General features: G+C 41.3%; 1 protein-coding gene across 14 annotated transcripts in view; it reads right to left on the reverse strand.

Moving 5' to 3' along the window:
• Nt5c2 (5'-nucleotidase, cytosolic II) overlaps positions 1-22,266 on the reverse strand; it is a 124,956-nt gene that overhangs the window by 16,116 nt on the left and 86,574 nt on the right. For 8 of the 14 annotated variants that reach the window (XM_087653665.1, XM_087653622.1, XM_087653699.1 and 5 more), the window contains 2 exon segments: positions 18,854-18,927; positions 540-657 (listed from right to left, as the gene is read on the reverse strand). In XM_087653665.1, the coding sequence (XP_087509791.1) occupies positions 540-657; positions 18,854-18,927 (192 nt within the window). 14 annotated transcript variants of the gene reach the window in all.

Here is a 22,266-nt window from a genome sequence, read left to right on the forward strand (position 1 = left end):
GTTACAAGTGTAGCAAATGTGACGATATTTCAAACAAATGTCTTTCATAATCTTAACTCTTCCCTATCAAACCCAGAAACACAAAGTGCCAAGGTTGTCCCACCAAGCTAACTGTATTAGCAGAACATATACCTGCCCAGAAGTAAGGGGGCAAACAAACAGGACACCTGTGCTCATCATGACTTCAGCCCTAACAACCCCTTTCCTGCCACCAGTGAGTCTTCCTGTTCTACTCAAGAGCACAGAGAGCTGCGCACTAAGCACTTGGGGGTCTGAAGCAGGAACAAGCTCGAGTCCAGCCTGGGATACATATACTGTTGAGAGAAGCAGGAGGAGGATGGGAGGGGAGGGAGGAGAAGGCGGGCAGAGTGGGAAGGGAACAGAAGAGAAATGTGGCGAATGGCTGAGTAAAGGATGGAGAGCTCTACTAATTTAAAGTCAACACTAGCATTTATTGTTGCAGGACAGGGATAAGTTTGGAATTCATAATTTTAGGACAGGGGAAGTGGTTTTAATCCAAAAATATCTTGAAATTTTACCTGGTAGGGAATGTCGAATCATATGCAAAGTTGAGCAGCTCCTGAGGATAGCCGATGGACACTAATCTCTCCACAGTAAGCTCAAAGCCAAGGGATTCATATTCCGGAGACTTGTACACTGCACAAAGAGGAGACTCATTAGTTAGCAGGAAGAACAGCCCACGAGAAGAGAGGCCAAATGAATGAGACTCTACTTTTCCCCAATTCCTCCTTTCTTCTTTTCCCTCAAACTTTTGTATTTTGTATTATAGCTGGTAACTAAAGAAATTCAGCCATTAGCAGAAACAGGTTCTGTCTGAACAGTTTTAGCCTGTTGTTAACACTTTTCCTGTATCTACTCTTTGACTCCCAACACCTTAGTGCTGGGGGAAAGTCTAATCTGCACAGCTATGGTATTAACTGTGAGACAATAAATAGCAAACTAGGGCAGAGAGGTGTGCATTTGTAGGGGCCTAACTGTAACTGACGCAGCGATATTCAGAACAAGCTTTCCCTTGTCTTTTACTTTCAGCTTTTTCTGGTAGTTGCTCTGTAGTCTAACCAGTTTATCTGGTCTCCCTGTCAATGTTTTGCCTGTCAAATGCATCTTATCAGCCCAAACAGCTGCTATGCCTAACACTTCTACGACCTGCAACACCATTCTTGACAAGTATCGCTTCAAACGAACCATAAGAAAACACATCTAAAACAATGACAAAAATCTCTTTTGCAAACCAGGAATTAGACATTAAAATTTGGCTCATCAGACAAGGTCATCACTACGGTCACAGCAGGTAAATACATGCAAATTGTGTGGGTAAAACTACTTATTTCTCCTAATATGCTTCATAAACGCACTGTTTACTAAGAGTTAAATGACACAGGTTTAAGGTTGCGAGGTTTCTCTTTACTATGTCTAAAACTTTACACAATGAAAGAGTTTGAGTATTTCACTGAGCTCAACAATAAAATGTCACTCCTTCAAATATACTTCTTCCAATTGGTATATTTAGGTTAGCAACCTGCCTTGTTTACAGGAGCAGGTTAAGTACCATTACAAAAACCAATACAATTTCAAAAACCTGTTATTCCTAAACACCAACTAAGACAAAGATATCCATCCAATTTTCAGTCTTATGAACCTGGTCTCAACTCTCGTCACACCATTGTAACTCTTCCCTCTACTCTTAACATCCTTAGCCCAGAATCACACTGGACTTTGCCATTTGCTTACCTATGGAAACTGGTACAGTTAGGTCTCAAATCCAGGACAAACTGCTAGCTACACTGTGCCTATTAACATGTCAAAGTAGAGTCTGGTGCCACTCTCCTGGAGTCCCTACCTGTTAGGAGTCCCCTTGGCTGGCACACCCTGCCCCTAACCCCAAACTCCCCAGGAACCCTTCCTCCAGCTGCTGTTCTTTCCTAACGTTAACTCTCTATGTAGCCCTAGCTGTCCTGGAACTCACTCTGAAGACAAGACTGGCCTTGAACTCAAGGAGAGCGCCTGCCAATCCCTCTCGAGTACTGGGATTAAAGAAGTATGCCACTATGTCCAGCAACTCTGGATATTTTCAAAAGCAGCTAGACTTCTTTCCTCCCATAACTTCTACTTCAGCCTCTATCTATGCTGTGCTCCCTCAAAACAAAAAATAAGCCCTGAAGCGTAGTCAAGCTTCAGTGTACAATTCCAAGTCTGTGTGCTGTGCCTGAGGCAAAGGGAAGGCAATGTTGACTGCTCGCACATGTCAACAGAGGAAGAGCTGGTGACCACTAAGGCACGGTACCCCAGTTAAGACTGATTTACACTGAAAAACAAAAACGAAAGCTAGCATTCTTCACCTACTTTCCCCAGCCATGATGTGATGGCAATTGTAAAGCCCCTTTTGACAAAATTTCTAAAAACCCAAACTTCCCCAAACTGATCAAAATCCTACTTAATTCAAAAGTACTCAAGAAAAAAAAAATCCAGTACAGCTTACTCTTTCTTCTTCTAGGATCTGGCTCATGTGAAATATTTGTCAATTATTAATATTTCAAGAAGAATAATTTGCTGAATGTCCTCAAAATAAAGATAAAGAATTAGACCTGGATCTGGAGAGATGGTTCTGAGGTTAAGAGCGCTAGCTGCTCTTCCAAGGAGCCTGAGTTCAATTCCCAGCACCCACGTGGCAGCTCACAACTGTCTACGAGATCTGGTGCCCTCTTCTGGTGTGCAGGCATACATTCAGGCAGAACACTGTATACACCACGGCTATCTAGGAAACACAATCTCACTAGTGAAAAAATATAGAAAAATAATTCTAAATCCCAAACAAACAACAGTAAAACCAAAACACCACATTTACACTGTTTACAATAAACAGATCTTTAAAAACAGACTAGACCTTATTCCCCTACCACTCTCAAACTCATGCCTAAATGGATACTTTTCTGTGGTTAATGAGTCATGATGAATTGGTCATTGAATATTATGGCCATGAGACAATCTGAACTGAAGGTCAAATTAATTTAGCATTATTTTTCTCATTAAAATTTTTAGGGGTTGGGGATTTAGCTCAGTGGTAGAGCGCTTGCCTAGAAAACACAAGACCCTGGGTTCGGTCCTCAGCTCCAAAAAAAAGAAAAGAAAAGAAAAGAAAAGAAAAAGAAAAAAAGGAAGGAAGGGAGAGAGGGAGGGAGGGAGGGAGAGAGGGAGGGAGGGAGGGAAGGAAGAAGGAAGGAAGGAAGGAAGGAAGGAAGGAAGGAAGGAAGAAAGAAAGAAAGAAAGAAAGAAAGAAAGAAAGAAAGAAAGAGAAAATTTTTTTAAGGGCTGGAGAAATGGCTCAGTGGTTAAGAGCACTGACTGCTCTTCCAGAGGTCCTGAGTTCAATTCCCAGCAACCACATGGTGGCTCACAACCATCTGTAATGAGATCTGATGCCCTCTTCTGGTGTGTCTGAAGACAGCTACAGTGTACTCACATAAATAAAATAAATCTTTAAAAAAAAACAAACAACGGTCCCCAGCTCCAAAAAAAAGAAAGAAGAAAAAAAAAAAAAACAAAATTTTAAATTAAAATATAATTACATAAGTTCTCCCTTTCCTGTCCTCCCTCTACCCTCCCATGGTTTTCCTTATTCCCTCTAAAATTAATAGCCTCCTCTTCTTGTTGCTGCATATATGTACACAAATGCATATATATGCATAAATATATAAATGCAACCTACTGAGTCCACTCAGTCTGACTACAATTTCAAGGCTGACTCCTTTGTATTAAGTCATCAACTAGGGGCTATGCCTGGGTGTGGGTAATTGTTCTCTATCAATAGTCACTAGTCACCTACAGCTCTAACTAACGTAGACCGTGAGGTGTCCCACGGCTATGCCAGCATGTAAGGACACTGTTAGTGCTCAGGTCTTAGGCAGACATATTGTTTATGGTGTAGCTTCCTGGTGTATCTAGGAAACACAATCTCACTAGTGAAAAAATATAGAAAAATAATTCTAAATCCCAAACAAACAACAGTAAAACCAAAACACCACATTTACACTGTGCTCAGAGGGCAAAAGCTCTCAAATATTTAATTATGGTGACTTTCTATAAATTCACCGTAGAAACACCAAGTCTCCTTCCTCTAAGTCAGTTCATGATACTTCCCAGAAATGTAAGGAGTCCTCTGCAATCTCTGGCCTGAGCTGGATTCAAGTGTACCTGAGTCTGAGCCAGAAGGCTTTGTGCTGGGGTCTGGAAGGGTTGCTATGAACTTGTAGATTATTCAGGCCATCAGAGCTGAGGCCTGAATGCTGAAGCACATTACACTCTTCGAATTTCTTCCAACTGGGCCAGAATAGACTGCCCTAGTCTTGGGTGGGAATGGATTTATCACAGAGTCCAAGTTCTTCTTTAACAGCCCTATCTATTTCACGGAGCTCTATATTAATCAGCAAGACAGACAAGCTATTGACATGTCCGCATAAGCCTCTCGGATAACGGTTTCAGCAGTACACACTCCCAGGTCACTAAGTTATCTGTAGACCTCCATCACAGTACAGCCACAGCTGAAGGAGCTGTGGTTCACAAACAGGGCTTACATGGTTCTTCTAAAAGCCCTGTGAGAAAAACACGTTAATCCTGACCTGGTTGCAAAATGTCATGAAGCTTATGCAGTGTTACCCTCCTCCAAAGATAACGATAAAAGCACTCAGGGCAGAGGCAGGCACACCTCCTCGAGTTCAAGGGCAGCCCTACACAATGAGCTTCAGGAGGGACACACAGAGCTACTTAATGTGATCCTGTCTCAAAAAAAAAAAAAGAAAAGGTTAAAAAATAAAAAACCAAACTTCATCTTCTTTTCCCCCCTCAATCAGCCGGGTCCTTTAAACTAGCCACAGACATCTGCCAGGACCAGCCTCTAACCCCTCAGGCTGCAGAACTCCATGCTTTCCCACAGCCGAGTTTTTCTCACAAAACTGGAAAGTGAATAATCCAAAGCTTCGAGCATCGCTCTCACAACCAATTTCCCAGGATTCTAACACTGGACAACAGTCCCTGAGTTCGGCAATCTCACATGAACTGCTTACTTATTCTCGAGGAGATTCTGTGCCTAGCCCAATTTACCCAAAATCCAAAGACAAAGGAAGAAATTGTTTTAAGGGCTAAAGTCCAAAAGAAATAGGAAAAAACAAAACAAAACAAAACACCACCCTGCTTTAGGCACTAGGACAGCACACAGTGTTCTCAGGTTACGTAACAAGACTATAAAGAGAACAGCCAAAGCTTTGAAAGTTGAAGCTACAGAGCGCTTTTAAAGATATTCTTTACTCAATAATCTGCAAGGAAAAACAGCTCTTCAAAAATAACTGCACGCTGTGGGGATGAAGCTGTGGGCTCTGCTCTGTGGAAGCTGTTCACTCAGCCAAGACAGAGCTGACATTAGCAGAGAACGCTCCTTTGAGCTAGAGAGAGCTTCTGCCTGAGTCTGGAGTACTTATGCATCGTTTACCATTGTCCCCAAGACACACTGTGTGAGGAGCTTACAGACTTTAGAAAAATAAAGGGCAAACCTCTACAGAGGTTCCAGCCCAGCAGAGTACTGCTGCCCAAAACGAGAACTCACATGAGGCAGATGCAGGTAGTGTGTGCCACTCCAGTCTTGAAGGAGTTACACTGGCTTTCCTGTTAAAAACAAAACAAAGCAACAAAACAAAACAAAACAAAAACAAAAGCTGGTTTTAAAACTGTTGTGATGAGCTGGAAGGGAGAGACAACATTTGGAAACGGTATTTACAGGAGTTACAGTGCACTCCAGTCTAGAAGCCTCCAACCATCACTAAAATTAGCTCTAATTGGCTTTAACAAGATATGAGCATTGCAAATAAGTCTAAGTATTGTGTATTATTTCTTTTTCTAGCACCCTAGGTTAGCAATACAAGCCAAGTCTGATAATAAAATTTTAGGCCAACAGAGTAAGAGGAAGCTGAATCTGTCTGCTTTAGTACTTTCAGGGCGCTGCTATAGAAACGGACTTAAACGGGGCTTAAATCGGACTACAGCTCTTAAGACTGATTTTACAAGAAAACGAAAAGCAAAGCAACCCCATTTTGCTTTCAAGTATCTACTGATGCTGAATCTCCCTATACCAACCTTCTACCTTTCAATACCTGTCAGCCTTATATGCACCATATCAACTGTATGCTGCTAAAAGTCTAATGCAATGTTTACATCTGTAATAAAAGGAAATTAATAAACTTTTCATTTTGTCAGTGGACATTTTTTCTGAGTAAGCAGAATTATAATACTAGATTTCATAGTTAAAACAAATACCTCAAAATAATGGAGTTGAATATACGTTTATTCTTTAAACATATGGATACTTTTAAGACATACATTATGGGGATACTTTATAGGAGAGATTCCTTTAAGTCCTAGGTTGTGGCTTTTTGTTTTGTTCTTTTATGTAAAAGGAAGACGGTAATTATAGGAAAAGCAAAAATGATCAACTGTAGTATCTAAAAATACTAAAGACATTGCAACTAGGAGAAACCACCACTACCAGACAGTATGAAATGCAGTCACACCGTCAACCCACCCAGAAGTCGCCAGCCTTTAGGCTGTACATGGAACCAATATCAATGTCCCCTGTATTTAGTTATTAGTCTATGTGGCATTAGTCCTCTGTAATTATAACTAAAAACACACTAATGAACATTTTTGAAAGAGTAAATACTAATAAAATCTTCCTAGTTCCACACCAACAGTTATCAGGACTTTCTCTTCTATACAGTATAGCCCCAAACTGTGACCCAGCACAGGCACAGGCACAGGCACAGGCACCAACTCGGCTCTAATCCAAGAGATTACAAATGATCTAAAAGGTTGGAATTTTCTTTAAACTATTTCAATTTTAATTTGCATAAAAATAAGGATGCTAGATCCCATGGGACACATTTAGTAATATTTTTAAATCCTCCAAATTACTAAATATGTGAGTAAGTAAAGGAAATAAGTGAGCCTTAAAACACTGCCAATATTTCCATTCTTGGAAAACACAATTAAATGTTAACTAAGAAACTAATTTGTTTAAAAGTACCAAGCCAGAGAGCTGGGAAAGTGACCCGCTAGTTAAGAGTACCTCCTGCTCATCCAGAGAGATCTAAGTTGAGGTCCCAGCACCTGTATCACCAGAAACTCTCCAACACCTCTTACCGTTCTCCTGTTACCCACAGACAAGAAGCTTACATTCACTCAGCCATGTGTATAGATGTTTTTTAAAAAGTATTAAGGCAGACATGATGCCACATGCATGTTTCCTAGCACTTGAGAAGCTAAAGCAGAACTGTCTTTAGTTCAAAGCCAGCCAAGTGTAGTACATACAGGCCAAGTAGGGATACACAGTCAAACTATAATAAATACACAGGCAAGCAAACAAATATAAATGGGAGTTTAAAAGAATGTTTAACAGATAAAGAACACAGGAAACTAATCACCAACAACCCAAGTAATCCAATTTAAAAAGGGGGTACAGAAGCGCAAGGCCCTGGGTTTGGTCCCCAGCTCCGAAAAAAAAAGAACAAAAAAAAAGGGGGGGGGTACAGAGCTAAACAGAATTCTCAACAGAGGAATCTCAATGGCTGAGAAGCTCTTAAAGAAATGTTCAACATCCTAAGGAATCAGGGAAATGCAATCCAAACACCTCTGAGATTCCACCTTATACCTACCTGTCGGAATAGTTAAAATAAAAAACTCATGCTAGTGAGGATGTGGAACAGGAGGAGTGCTCTTCTATTGCTGGTGGGAGTACAAACTTGTACAACCACTCTGGAAATCAGTTTGGTGGTTTCTCAGAAAATTGGGAATAGTTCTACCTAAAGACCCAGCTATACAACTCCCCATCGTACCACAAGGACACTGTGGCTCAACTTTGGAAGCTTTATTCGTAAGAGCCAGAAACTAAAAACAACCCAGATGTCTCTCAAGCAAAGAACGGATTTAAAAAAAAAAAAAAGTGTTCCATTTACACAAAGGAATGCTGCTCAGCTATTAAATCAAGGACATCATGAAATCTGTGGGCAAATGGAAGGAACTAGAAAATCTCTGAGTGAGGTGACCCAGACCCAGAAAGATACACATGGTATGTACTCACTTAAAAGCGGATGTTAGCCATAAAGTGCAGGACAACCGTGCTACAACCATCCACAGACCCAAAGAAACTGGGTAATAAGGAGTGCCCAAGGGAGGATGTGTGAATCCCACTCAGAAGGGCAAATAAAATAGACATCAGAAGTAAAAGGAGAGAGAGAATAGGATAGGAGAGGGAGTGGGGAAGGGAATGAAGGTAGAGGTCAGATATAGGGAGAGCAGGGGATGGGGTGAGAGGGCTGGGAAAGAGAAGGGAAATTTGCTGGGGGGCATTTCTGGGACAAGAAAGAGACCTTGGAAAGGGGAGCTCCTGGGAGGATCTGGGGTGACCCTAGCTGAGACTCCTGGGAGAAGAGGATATGAAGCCTGAAGTGGCTTAACTCCTAGAGCTAGGCAGCACTTCCAGTGGAGGGAGTGGGGCACCAACCTACCCATAAAACTTTTGACTCAAAATTTGTCCTGCCTACAAGATGTTCAGGGATAAAGATACAACAGTGATTGAGGGAATGGCCAACCAATGACCGGCCCAACCTGAGACCTACCCCATGGAAGAGCCAACCCCTGACAACACTAATACTACTCTGTCATGCCTGTAGACAGGAGCCTAGCCTAACTGTCTTCTAAGAGCCTGCATTTGGCAGCCGATGGAAACAGATGCAGAGAACCACAAACAACCATTAGGTAGATAGAGCTCCGGGAGCCTTATGAAAGAGTTGGTGGAGGGAAGACTGAAGGAGCCGAGGGGTTAAGAACACCATAAGATCTAAAGTGCCTAATAACCTGGGCCCATGGAGGTTCACAGAGATTGAAAGGTCATCTGTCCTTAGCCATATAAGGAATGTGAGGCTAGCCTCTGGTACTGACCCTGTTGTTGTCTCCTACAACAACAAAAGTTAGAAGTACCAAGTTTTATGTCTTAGCACCACAAAGGGGAGAAAAGTACTGTGACCTGAGTTAGCTGTAGGCAACATGACAATACTGTATAACTCTCCTTTAGGCTGTTTTTCTCCTCACCTGAAATGCCTCTCCTGCAGTGAGTTTGGTGAGGATATACAATTGTTGACAGAAACTCTAAACCAAGTAAACAAGCCACAAAAAAAAAAAAAAAGTTCATTTAAATGTCAAGAAAGTTGAGTCCATTCCAGTGACAATAAAATGAAACCAGAATGCATCCACTGTGTACTTATCAGAGGCCAATGACCAGAGGTCTCGAGATGCTTCAGCTAGCTGTGAGACAGTTTTTCTTAATTTCTTCCCAGGTACTCTTTAATAGCTTCATTCTGATGCTTCTCTGCGTTCGTAAGGAAGTACTTTAACATACTTAGGTCTGAGACAATTGGATCTCACCTATAGTACCTTAATGACACGGCTTAGAAACAGACAGGGTCAGTAGCTCGGATGTAGTTTCCAGCTGTAGTTGAATGAGAACAGCTCCTCAGGCTCAGTATGGATGATTGGCCTCCAGCCTGGCACTACTGGAAAGGATTAGGAGGTTGGCCTTAATGGAGGAATTGTGTCACTGGGGGTGGGCTCTTAAATTTCAAAAGCCTAAGAGAGGCCCAGGCTCACAGATGTAGCTCTAAGCTACTGCTCCAGCGCCTGCCTGTATGGACTGAAACTGTAAGCAAGCACGCAACAGAATACTTGCTTTCCTAAGAACTGCCTAGGTCATGGTGTCTCTTCTCAGCAACACACTAACTAATCCCTAAGATTTTTTTTAATCATTTTATTTATTTATTTTTATTTCACGTTTTGCCTGAATGTATATCTTTGTGAGGGTGTTGAATCATTTGGAACTGGAGTTACAGACAGTTGTGAGCTACCATGTAGGTACTGGAAATTGAACCCGGGCTCTCTGGAAGAGCAGCCATCTCTCCAGCCAGCCCCCCAAGATTTTACTAAGAAAATACACACAATTTAATCCTAGTATTTAAAAATACTTGAAATAAACCATATTGTAAGACTTTATTCCTTTAACATTATTTCTAAAAATTAGGTTAAACTAACTAGTCAACTCTCTAGCACACAGGAGTTGGACTCACTAGTCCCAAACCTGAGAAGCTATTGAGCCCTTGATAAGTCAACTACAGTACTGTGGATAGTTTCATATTTGTGAATAATTAATTGGGCAGCACAATTAAACTCACTGAGCTTTACAAAAGTGTAGGGAGGTAAATGTTGGAAACAAATCTAGAAGAGTTAGGAGAAGTTATAGAGTGGGTATAACCAAAATTCAGTATATAAAATTCTCAAAGAATGTGTGTTCGTGTGTGTGTGTATGCATGTGCGTGTTTGTGTGCTTGTGCGTGTGTGTGTCTTAAAGAAAGTTAAACTATTTGGGCTGACAGTATTCCCCACAAGATCCATAGACTAACAAAACCCTCAATACCAGGAAGGAAAAACCCTCCTTTTGAATGGTTGGTCTGGGTAGTCCCAAGTGATTCTCAAAGCAACAGCACCTACTGATGCCTTGGCGCCTCTCAGGGGTTGAGGTAGGCCCCTATTGCTGAAGACACTGAACATCTAGGACACAAGACTCAATGATTCCAGCTGGATCTGACCTGAAAGCCTCTTTTTCCCCTGGTACCAGAAAAACAAACACTAGCATGGCTAGGTATCTATAAAATACAATAAGTCATACCTATCAGTGAATACCTGTCTAGCTGGGCTTAAAGCCCATCAACAGGAGGAAATTCATATCTGGTATGGAAAACCTAGTCAGCTTCCCAAGGCTAGTGAGGTCATAGACATTAGAAAGGATCTAATACCACCACTTGACAGACTAGCACAATTCCTTACTATATTCTAAATGTCACCCTCATACCTAGAGGTAAGTGTACCTACTACCAATCATCAAAGAAGCCCCTCTTTACAGCAAATAAAAACCATTGCAGAAAAGCCATAACCAGATACAACATAGAGTTCAATGGATCCCGAGAAGCCTATGAGATGGATGCATCTACATTACCGCTCCTGCGTCTACAGCGCAGGGAACATTAAGAAGGAGAGGGCAGAAAACTCTTTTAAGTGCTACAACACCAGGAAGTCTGCAGTCAGCTTCTTCTAGAACGGTGGCATAGACAATGTCAATGTCAGTGGGGAATCTTAACATGCAAGGGCAAGTTTTTGGGGTCTCATCCTACACAAAGAACCACAGACAACTAACTAGTGACTGCTGAGGAGAAAAGCCTTAGTGGTCCAATGCAGAGCAATCAGTTAGCAGGTTACATTTATGTATTTGTGCATACACATACATATATAAGCACACACTTCCTGTAACAATAATAAAGAAAACAGAGGCGATCAACTTGAAAATGAGGGAGGCACCTGGGAGCAGATGGAAGAGGGCAGTCATGTAATTCTACTTCAATTAAAATGGGAAAATGAGCTAGGGCCACAGCTAAGGGATAGAACATTTATGTAACAAGCACAAATCCTGGGTTCAGTCCCCAGCACCACATATACACATACACCCCTAAGTGAAAGGAAAAAGACAAACTATGACACCTCAACATGCCAAAGAAAGAGCAATCAAATGGTGAAGAAAAGGAATTTTTGTTTTAAGCAAGATTTTCATTTGGGGGATCCCAAAATATATAAAACAGAAAACAGGAAGGTTTATGGTTTGTTTGTCGTTAGTTTTTGTTTTGTTTTGGGTCTGTTATTGATATCTAGAAATTACTGGACAATTTTAGTCTTGAAAACTCAGACCATATTTCAAAAAATAGAAACTGGGCTGGAGAGATGGCTCAGCAGTTAAGGGCACTGACTGCTCTTCCAGAGGTCCTGAGTTCAATTCCCAGCAACCACATGGTGGTTCACAACCATCTGTAATGAGATCTGATGCCCTCTTCTGGTGTGTCTGAAGACAGCGACAGTGTACTTATATATAAAATAAACAAATAAATCTAAGAAAAAAAATAGAAACCGATCTAGGCCTAAATTCCACCTGTGAGTTTTAAAACTCAGTTGCTAGCCAGGTGTGGTGGTACAACTAGGAGGATGCAGCAGGAGGACCCCGAGAATTCAGGTTAGTCTGGGCAATACAGTAAGTACCAGGCAGTAAAGGCCTGTAGCACGTCTGTCTAAAGAGTTTCCTAAGCCTGACTTTACAGGTGAGCTCCCTGGTGGGAAGGCAGGAAAGCCCATCCTTCTTTTTGAGGGACAGGAAGGGTCTGAACACAGCCTTGCCAAGTATGTTTCCCCGTGACTGTCTACTCTGTCACAAACCCAAGCATCAAAGCAGACGTGCCCTCTCACTTCTTTGGCTCTTCATTTCCTTAGAAGGTCCTACGTCATAGAAAACAAAATAACGTTTTTCCATGTTAACCTGCCTTTTGTTATAAGCCTTGGCCATAAACTTAAAGGGAAGTAAAGACATTTCCTCTTCCTTTTATTACATGTAAAAGTCATCTTACCTTTTGACTTGGCTTCTTTGTAAATGTGAGTGAAGACACCTAGCCCAGTGAGCTAGTATGGTTAAAAGGTGTACGGCTCATACAAGCGTTTCCTAGTACAGGTACATGGTTTGTTTACAGGTATTAAATCTTGACTGCCTGCAAACTTCTCAGCAGAGTTGGTGGGGACTGGACAAGAGACACAGTATCCATCAGTTCTAATGGTGCAAGTAAGTTTACTACTTATGTAAATGGCTCAGAACCTAAAATATTAAAGCTGGGGACACAGGTCCTGGGGAGAATGTAACTTCCTGTAAATCACAGAGCCTAAGAATTGGGGACGGGGTACTTTAAAAAAAATCAAGAGGGTTTCCAAAATGAACCAAACTAGAAATAACAATTGTCAAAGGCTTTGTTTTTTTCCTTTTGGAGACAGGGTTTTACTCTGTAGCTCTAACTATCCTCGAACTCATGTGTAGACCAGGTTGTCCTCACAGAGGATCAGCCTCTGTCTTCTGCATGCTGGGCTTAAAGGCTGAAGCCACTCCACCCAGCTCAATTTACATAGCTATAAACTATAAACATATAAAGAGTAAATATGTCAGTTTATATTTATGAAGAAATTTAATAAATATTAATAACAACCTCAAACCCCAAATGTTGTCTTATTCCCTTAAGAGTTCTGAAGAGTTTGTACATGTGAGTGTAGTTCAGATTCAAGAGACTTTTCAGCCTCCAGCATGAGAAACAAATCTATTTATAGCTGCCCATGACTAAAATAACATACTTAATCTTTTAGATAAAATTAATAACTGATTTTTTTCCTTTAATTACTAGTAGAAAATCAAATGTTTATTGATTGGGTAAGGTCACATAAAAAAGTATATTCTAAATGCCAACGAAAACCAGAAGATGAAATGAGATCTGTGCTGGGGTGGTAGGACATGCCCTTATTCCCAGCACTTAGAAGGCAAAGCCAAATGATTTCCTTGAGTTCAAGGCCAGCTGAGCTTACATAGAGAGTTCTAGATTGATGAGCAAGGGATGATACAGTAGATCCTGTCTCAAAACAAAACAAATCAAGAACAAAATATATAAATGATCAATAATACTAATATAAATGATCTATAATACTTAAGAAATTTCATTATATCAAAAGTCACAACTATGGGCTGGAGAGACGACTTAGAGGTTAAGAGCGCTGGCCACTCTTACAGAGTTCCCTGAAGCACATGAGAGCTCACAACTCCCTGTAACTCCAGGGGACCTGACATCCTCCTGTGGCTCTGCTGGCACCAGGCACACATAAAAAAAGTCTGTTTTAAAAGTCATAAACCATTTAGAAATACTATAAAATTAGGTAAATTGAAAGACTTAACATATACACGGATTAAACAGACTTAATACATCTATGATAAAGTAATCCCAATAAAAATCCCATAGTTGGTCTGTCTGCCTGTCTCTATGTGTTTGTTCATGTGTATACAGGTCATAGTACACCGTGTGCAGTGCACGGGTCATGGGTGTGTACATATGCATGGAGTCCAGAGGTTAACCTTGGGTATTATTCCTCAGGAACCATCCACTTTCTTTGTTCTTATTTATTTTTAAGTTTTACTTCTATTTGGTGTGTGTGTGTGTGTGCATGTGTGGGAATGATGCACATGTGGAGGTCAGAGGAATGATATTAGGTGTCTTCATCTCTATTTCTTGTTTAATTATTATTATTGGGGGCACTTATCACGTACATGTGTGTGTGTGTGCGTGTGTGCGCGCACGACCATGTGTGTGTGTGTGCATGAGCACAGTCTTGTGGAGCCCGGCTCTCCTTCCATGTTTGTGTAGGTTCCAGAAAGTGAGCTCAGGCCTCTTAGCTTACCTGGCAAGTGCCTTTATAGGAGAAGCAATGTCTCCAGCCTGAAGCTCACTTATTGGCTAGGCTGGTTAACCAATGACCTTCAAAGAAGACCTGTTCCCCTACCTCCACCCCAAACCCCAGAGAGCTGCAGTTACTAGTAGGAGCTACTGAACCCACACTTGGCTTTTTAGGTGGATCCTGGAGGTTCTACTCAGGGATAGGGAAGCACTATTAAAGAATATAGCATTTATAAATATGTTATAAACTACAATTAAAACAGTAAGATAAGATTTACGCATAAAAGTTTTTTAAAAATACCAATCCCAAGTACGAATTTTCATTTCCTAGTTCCAAGATCTTCATATTTCTTTAAGCAACACTAACAACATCTCCTTTCTCTTTTCCCTCAACTGGAGTTGAACTGGGATCTGCCGTATTTAGTGTCACCCACATGAACTCTAAGTTTAGCCTGCTTGCCTTGGGACGCTCGCTCGATGGTTTATCTTATCAAGTGGACTGGTCTCTGGGTAGACAGTTTATAAAAGGCACACTGGCCAGTTGAAGGTAAAACAGTCAGTCTGTAAGACTGGCTCACATCTTCGACTTCTAAAAAAGGATTTCTGAGTCATCCTGCTCTTGCCTTTTGTATTCCAACACCAGCTCCTCCCGCTCCATCTCTTACAGAAGTTCTTGGGTGTGGGCAACTCTTACTTTGTTCAGTGTGACACCTAATGTCATCAATGTGAAGTCTCCCTATGATAAGGCATCTGGTAACACTGAAGACTTACAGGAGCTGCCATGATGGCTGGGTGAGTCTTCCGCAGTCTATGCAGAGTCTACACGTGGTACAGGAGAAAAATGACCCAATGTTTGTGCACTCTTTGCTTCTCTTTAATTTGAAATAAGAAAACTGGTATCTTTGCTTAGAGATTCACCCTTCAAGATCCTTTGTGTCTTTTCATGGTTTTTCAGATACGGTGACAGAGGCAAGTCATGGAAAATTCTTTTTCTTCAAACTGACTTTCATTTGAATTCTTCTGGCCTGCTATAGATTTCAAAGATGGTCTGTTCTTTTCACTTTTATCCTGGGTCCCACCTCAAAGAAGTGTTTTGCTGTAAATCTTCAGCCTTGAGGTTCATCAAAGATGTTAGACACCTACATTTGGGTCTACACTGGGTGCCACACTTATTTGCAATGGAAACAAGGCTCCAAAGTCTACCTGCCAGCAACCTGGAGCTTGGGGAGGGGAGGCTGCACCTGCAGGCTGGACTCTGAGAAGAGCAGCATGGTGCAGAGGCACCTTCCACCTTGCTTTGTATGACCCAGTCTCTCGGCAAGGCTGGCTGACCAGTGAGCCCCACGGACCCTCCTTTCTCCTCTTCTCCAGTGCCTGGACTACAAGCCAACAGTTACGTTCAATGTTTTTATGTGGGTTTGTGGAGATGTAAGCTCAGGTCCTCAGGCTTGCACTGTCCTGACTTAAGCCATCTCCACAGCAATGTCTGTACTGGTGGGGCTTTCTTGTTGTTTGTGGTTGGATTTTCACTAATCCATATAGTAACATAAAGGAGCTGTCTTATTAGAACAGTTGTAAAAAAAGAACAAAAGTTGAGGATTCAAATAGGCTGGAAAGAACAGTGGTTCTCAACCTTCTCGAAGCAGTTAACGCAGCTCTCAGGTTGTAGTGACCCAGAATTATTTTGTTGCTATTTCATGACTATAATTTTGCTGCTGTTACAAATCAAAATGCAAATCTGATATGCAGGCTATCTGACATGCAACCCCCAAAGGGGTTGTGACCTACAGGTTGAGAACCATCAGACAAGAAGATTCTAACAGACTAGAATACATGCATCCGAAGTTAGTATTTATTTAGCAGCTATCATATAATACTTTTACTAAACATACTAAACATAGGATGAGAAAAGAAAAGCCCTTGCTTTGAAACACTGACAAGCCAAAGTAAACAGATTATCCAAAGCTACAACTGAGAGAGCTTTGGTGGCACACCTGTAATCCCAGCACTCGAAAAACAGAGGCAGGGGCATTACAAGTCCAGGTCCAGCTTGAACTGCATACAAACTGCATTCAAGCTAGTGACTTCTCAGTGTACTAAGTTGTAGGACATACAGTAAGACCTTATCTTAAAAGCAAACAAACCGTTCAGAAGCTATAGGGTTAAGAACACTTGCTGCTCTTCCAGAGGCACCAGGTTTGATTCCTAGGGGCCACATGGCAGCTCTTAACAGTGTGTTAACTCTAGTTCCAGGGTATCTGATGCCTTCTTCTGGCCTCCCTGGGCACCAGGCACTCATGTGGTATAAAAACATACATGCAAGCAAAAGACCCATACACATAAACAAAAATTGTAATGCTGAGGGGATTTGCCAAGTGTCAGAACTGTCCAGGGAATGACTCATAAAGCATACAGACTACACCAAGTATGCCAGCACACATATGTAATCCCAGCACACATGTAATCCCAGCACACATGTAATCCCAGCACACATGTAATCCCAGCACACATGTAATCCCAGCACACATGTAATCCCAGCACACATGTAATCCCAGCACACATGTAATCCCAGCATTGAGAAGGCTGAGGAAAGATAATAAACTCAAGACCAGCCAAGCCAGCTACCAAAACTCACTCTGTCTCAAAAATAAACAAATAATAAATATGTACAAACTTACAGACACACCAAGAATGTTTCTCCCACACACTCCTCTTTATTTTATCACTGTATCTTCCTCTAATGAAGTCTCCTGACTTCAAAGATCTGACTTTTTGTTTCTGTTTTGCTTTTTGTGTTTTACGTGTCAAAAGTTACTCAGTTACTTTTCATGACATCCACTCAGAAAAGTAACTTTTACACTTTAAAGTTTTGTGTATTTAACTTTTTTTTTAAAAAGAGGGACCTCCCTATACCTGTCCAGGATGATCTCAAACTTGTGGACAAGCAATCCTTCAGCCTCAGCTTCCTAACTGCTGAGGCTACAAGTTCACACTGCCACATTCAGCTAGAGACAATTTTTAAAAAGAACTTGTAGAAGATTTTTTTCCAGAGTATTGTACCTGCACCTGAGTGTGTTAATAAGCAGTGTACAGATGCTCATCAATCACTCAAAGCTACAACTCTTAAGGTACATAACATCCTGACAATATTGCCAATGTTTTAAGTTCTGAAGAGATGTACTACAGATTGACATACTGGCTATTTCAACTCTATCTCAGAGACAGAAGGGAAGAAAGAGCACAATGTTGGTCTTTTAAGGAGACTGTGATAACGAGCAAAGCTAATACCGCTTGTTTTAAAAAGCCTTTTATACACGCAATTGTTTTGATAGAAAATGAACACATGTTTTCTGTCCATGAGTAAAGTATTAATGGGCTAGGGAGATGACTAAACAAGTAAGAGTATGTACTGCTCTTTCAGAAGACCTAAATTCAGTTCCCAGCACTCAAGTTAGGAGGTTTACAAACACCATTAACTCCAGCTCTGGGGGAATATGATGCCCTCTCGTGGTGGTCACCTGCATTCTCACACACACACACACACACACACACACACACACACACACACACACACACACACAGATCATACCCCCACACATACATGTACACATAATTAAAAATAAATCTTCTTTTAGAAAAGAGCAAAACATTATGAAACTGGGTTATAGCTCAGTAGTAAAGCATTTGCCTAGCATGACCAAGGCCCTAGGTTTGACTCCTAGCACCACTGTAAAACAACCATGAAAATGTGTGGGGTTAAAAAGAAAAATGTTGCTGGGTGTGGTGGCTTATGCCTGTAATCCAAGCATTTACATCCCTCCTCAATCCCAAAATAATAAAATATTTACAACTTTGTAATAATTAACTTTCTGGCAGAGTGAGAAATCCAAAAACTCCTCTTTAAGCTAGGTATTGTGACACATGCCTATAATCCTAGCACTTGCGGAGCAGATGCAAAAGATCCATGCAAGTTCCAGGCAGCCTGCATGAGTTCCAGGCCAGCCTGTATGAGTTCCAGGCCAGCCTGCATGAGTTCCAGGCCAGCCTGTATGAGCAAGTTCCAGGCCAGCTTGGAGCACAGTGTGACACCTGCTAAAAAAAAAAAAGTTTTTTTCTATTTTTGTAAAACAAAAAAGAATTCAAGTAAAAAATGCCAAAATATACACATTAATGTATTTTCATTAATCTATAATTTTAGTAAAAAGGTTTTTGACAGGAGTTTTAAAGTAAGGACTTTTTCTAATTATCTGTACAAGCTCAGGAACCAATTCTCAAGAATCCAGGTAACTCAGTGCTCAGTCATCTCAGTGGGAAAACAATTCGACAAAAGCTTCTCACAGCCAATAAATGATTACAGAAACAAGTGACTACTGAACTGCCTGCGAACCCGCTATGTTGTATCAAGATCAGCAGTTCTTAAGAATTCAAAAATCATCACTTACCAGCCAGGGTATAATCCATGTCAAACCCAAAACACTTTATTTTTTCCATGGCTAAACTTCGGTTCACAAACACCCTATAAAAGAAAGAGAAAATCGTATCATGACTGACAATGAAATGCAATCCAGTTATTTTACAATTTTTCTATGTCATTTGCTTTATTTTCCCAACTGACTTTCTGTTATTGTATATATTTACGGTGCTTAACATGGTGAATTGATATTACGCTCACATAGTGACTACTGGGGCATGTAAACATGCCGTGCAGTTAGGTCTCCCTGCCGCCCTCCCTCCTCCTCTGCCTCTCTAGTACACCAGATCATTACCTGTGCTCACAAGTCCTTGACAAACGGCTCCTGCACAACTGGACTTCTGCCCCTCACTCCCACAACTAGTGTGCTCTCTATAGCGATGCAGTTAGCAGCATGCAAGTGATACTATGCAGTACTTCCTGTGTTGGATACATTTACTCAGTACCATGTCATCTGCGTTCATCTAAGTGGATGCAGACGGCTAAGCAATGCCCCTCTGGGGTATATACATAGCAGAGTTGTGCTGACCCTGCATCTATGGGTGCATCTGTGGTGGTCTGTGTCTTGACTTTTTTAAATAAGGATGAGAGCAATAAACACGGTGGATTTCCTCATTTTCCTTGGGTACTTACATTACTTTAATTTCTTTAGGAAACTTGGTGCCATTTTTCACTGTGGATGTAACGATTTATGCCACACTTGTGTATCCAATAGTGATATTAATTTGAACCTTTCAGACTAGACAATCTGTGATTTTAAATATTTTATTGTATCTGTTAGCAATTTATATGTCTTCCTGAAAGAAAGGCTATTTTTTTTTCAACTGAGTTTTCTTTTCTGCTATTTGCCTGCCTCCACTTAGGAGACTTCTAACAGCTTGGCTGGGTGGTAAGGTAGGCCCATGCTGAAGTAAGCAAGAGGCTAGCTAAGGCAGGAAGAGCAAATTCAAAGCCAGGAATTCAAAGCCAAACTGGATAATGTAACAAAAAATAAAACTGGATATGACATATGTCCCTGTAATCCCAGCAGTGGGGAGTCTAAGGGAGGAAGATCACAAACTGCAGGCCAGCCTGGACTGGCTACATGAGTTCTAGGCTAGCGTGAGCAACAAAAATAGACCCTGTCTCAAAATAAAACAAAAGCCCAAGCAAATAAACAATAAGTCAGGTGTAAAGGAGCATTGAGCAGGCTGAGGCAGGCCAACCTCATGTTCAAGCCAGGCTGGGCCATATATGGTGCAGCCCTGTCTAAAATTAAACAAAACAAAAAATCTCCAAGGTCTGAGGAGCTTAGCATACACAATGCCCTTGGTTCAATCCCAGGCATAAAACCAAACATGGTGGCCAACACCTATAACCCCAGGGTGGAGGCAGGTGGGTAGCAGTTCAGGGTCATCCTCAACTACAGAGTGACCCTGTCTGTGTCTGTGTCTCTGTCTCTCTCTCTTGCTCTCTCTTGCTCTCTCTCGCTCTCTCTGTCTCTCTCTCTGTCTCTGTCTCTATCTCTCTCTCTCTCTCTCTCTCTCACACACACACACACACACTTTAAAAACTTCTTTACAGACTCCTTTGTGTTACAAATTATAACGAAATGGACAGTTTTAAAGAAGAACACATTTCCAAAGAATTGCTTAAAATAATTCAATTGAAGATGCAAAACTATCATTTATTTTCTCTGAAAACCATTTGCATCTCATGGATGTAACTACTTCCACACATAGGTTAGCTCCATAAGTCTGTTAGTTTCTTAGTTTCTGAAAGAAGTGTTACATAAAATATTTATACTTTCCTTAAGAAAATGTAAGGAGCAGGTGCAGTGACAAACACCTTTTAACTCAGCAGAGGTAGGCAGCTCTCTGTAAATTTGAAGCCACACTGATCTACATAGTCATTCTGGGTCAGCCAAGTTTACACAGAGAAACTCTGTCTCAGGGTTACTAACCCACAGTCGAAATTTCTGACCCAGAACTGTTCCTGTCTAAAAGAACCGCAGGAACAAAAATGGAGAAGAGACTGAAGACAGGAGCCTAGTATGGCTGTCCTCTGAGAGGCTCTACCAGCAGCTGACTGAGACAGATGTAGATACTTACACCCAACCATTGAACTGAAGTCCGGGACCCCTGTGGTTGAATTAGGGGAAGGATTGAAGAAGCTGAAGTGGAGGGTGACTGGATAGGAAAAACATCAGTCTCAACTAACCCAGACCCCAGGGAGCTCCCAGATACTGAGCCACCAATCAGAAGCATACACAGGCTAGTCTAAGGCCCCTAGCACAGATAGCATAGGACCGAGCCTGGTCTGGCCTCAGTGGGAGAAGATGCACCTAACTCTTCAAAGACCTGAGGCCCTGGGGAAGCAGGAGGCCTGGTGATTCGAACACCCTCTCGGAGATAGGGGGCAAGAAGAATGGGATAAGGAACAGTGGGAGGGGGCCTGAATGTAAATGGCTAGAATGTAAATAAATAATTGTTTAAAAATCTATTTTTTGGAAAATCATTATTTCATCTTGACTTAAGTACAGTAAGGGGAAAAAATATTGTCAGCTGAAAGAAAAAAGGACCTAGAAGAAAACCAGCACCTACCCGGACCTTTCTGTTTTAGTTCTTTTGTTTCTATTAGTTTGAGGTACTAGAAAAGCAAACATAGAGCTTGCACACCAAGCACTCCGTCACAAAGCTACAACCATTAAAACACACACACACACACACACACACACACACACACACACACACACACACACACACTTTCTCTCTCTCTGTCTCTCTCTGTCTCTCTCTGTCTCTCTCTCTCTCTCTCTCTCTCTCTCAGCTCCCAAATACTATGGTGAGCCTGTCGAGTGTTAACCTGCTTTTCACTGACAGCAAAACCTACTTGATGATTGACAACTCAACCTACATAAATCCGTTTGAAAACAACAGAGGAGAAAGACATAATGTTTCTACTTCTAAAAACCAAAAGCTACTACTACTGCTGAGGCTTTTCGACAGGCAAGGGGGCAACTATATGAACCCTTGTTCAGAGCCTCAACAGCTGATGTGCCTAAAATATCCTCAGGGAATACAGGCAGGCATGAGATGAGGAAGATTTTTCTTCCATGTTATGTATCTTAAGAAAGAGGTACAGAACAACATAATTTTTTAAAAAGTGGTTTCAATTTTGATCGAAGAAAGATGTTAGCTGGTTTTAGATGCAGCTGAAGTATCAGAGGAGACACTAATGTAGAAGGAACATCTCAAAGCAAAGCTCTTTTCTTGTTTAGAAAAAAAGACTGCACCTGCACAGCCATGGCAATCTTTCAAAGCAGACCCACTTTCAAAAGACAGCAAGAGCAGGGCATCCTTGCTCATGCTGGGAATAACATACTTCAGAAATATGAAAATCTAT

This window comes from Rattus norvegicus, chromosome 1, assembly GCF_021556685.1.
Source record: "Rattus norvegicus strain SHRSP/BbbUtx chromosome 1, alternate assembly SHRSP_T2T, whole genome shotgun sequence".
Classification (NCBI taxonomy): domain Eukaryota; kingdom Metazoa; phylum Chordata; class Mammalia; order Rodentia; family Muridae; genus Rattus; species Rattus norvegicus.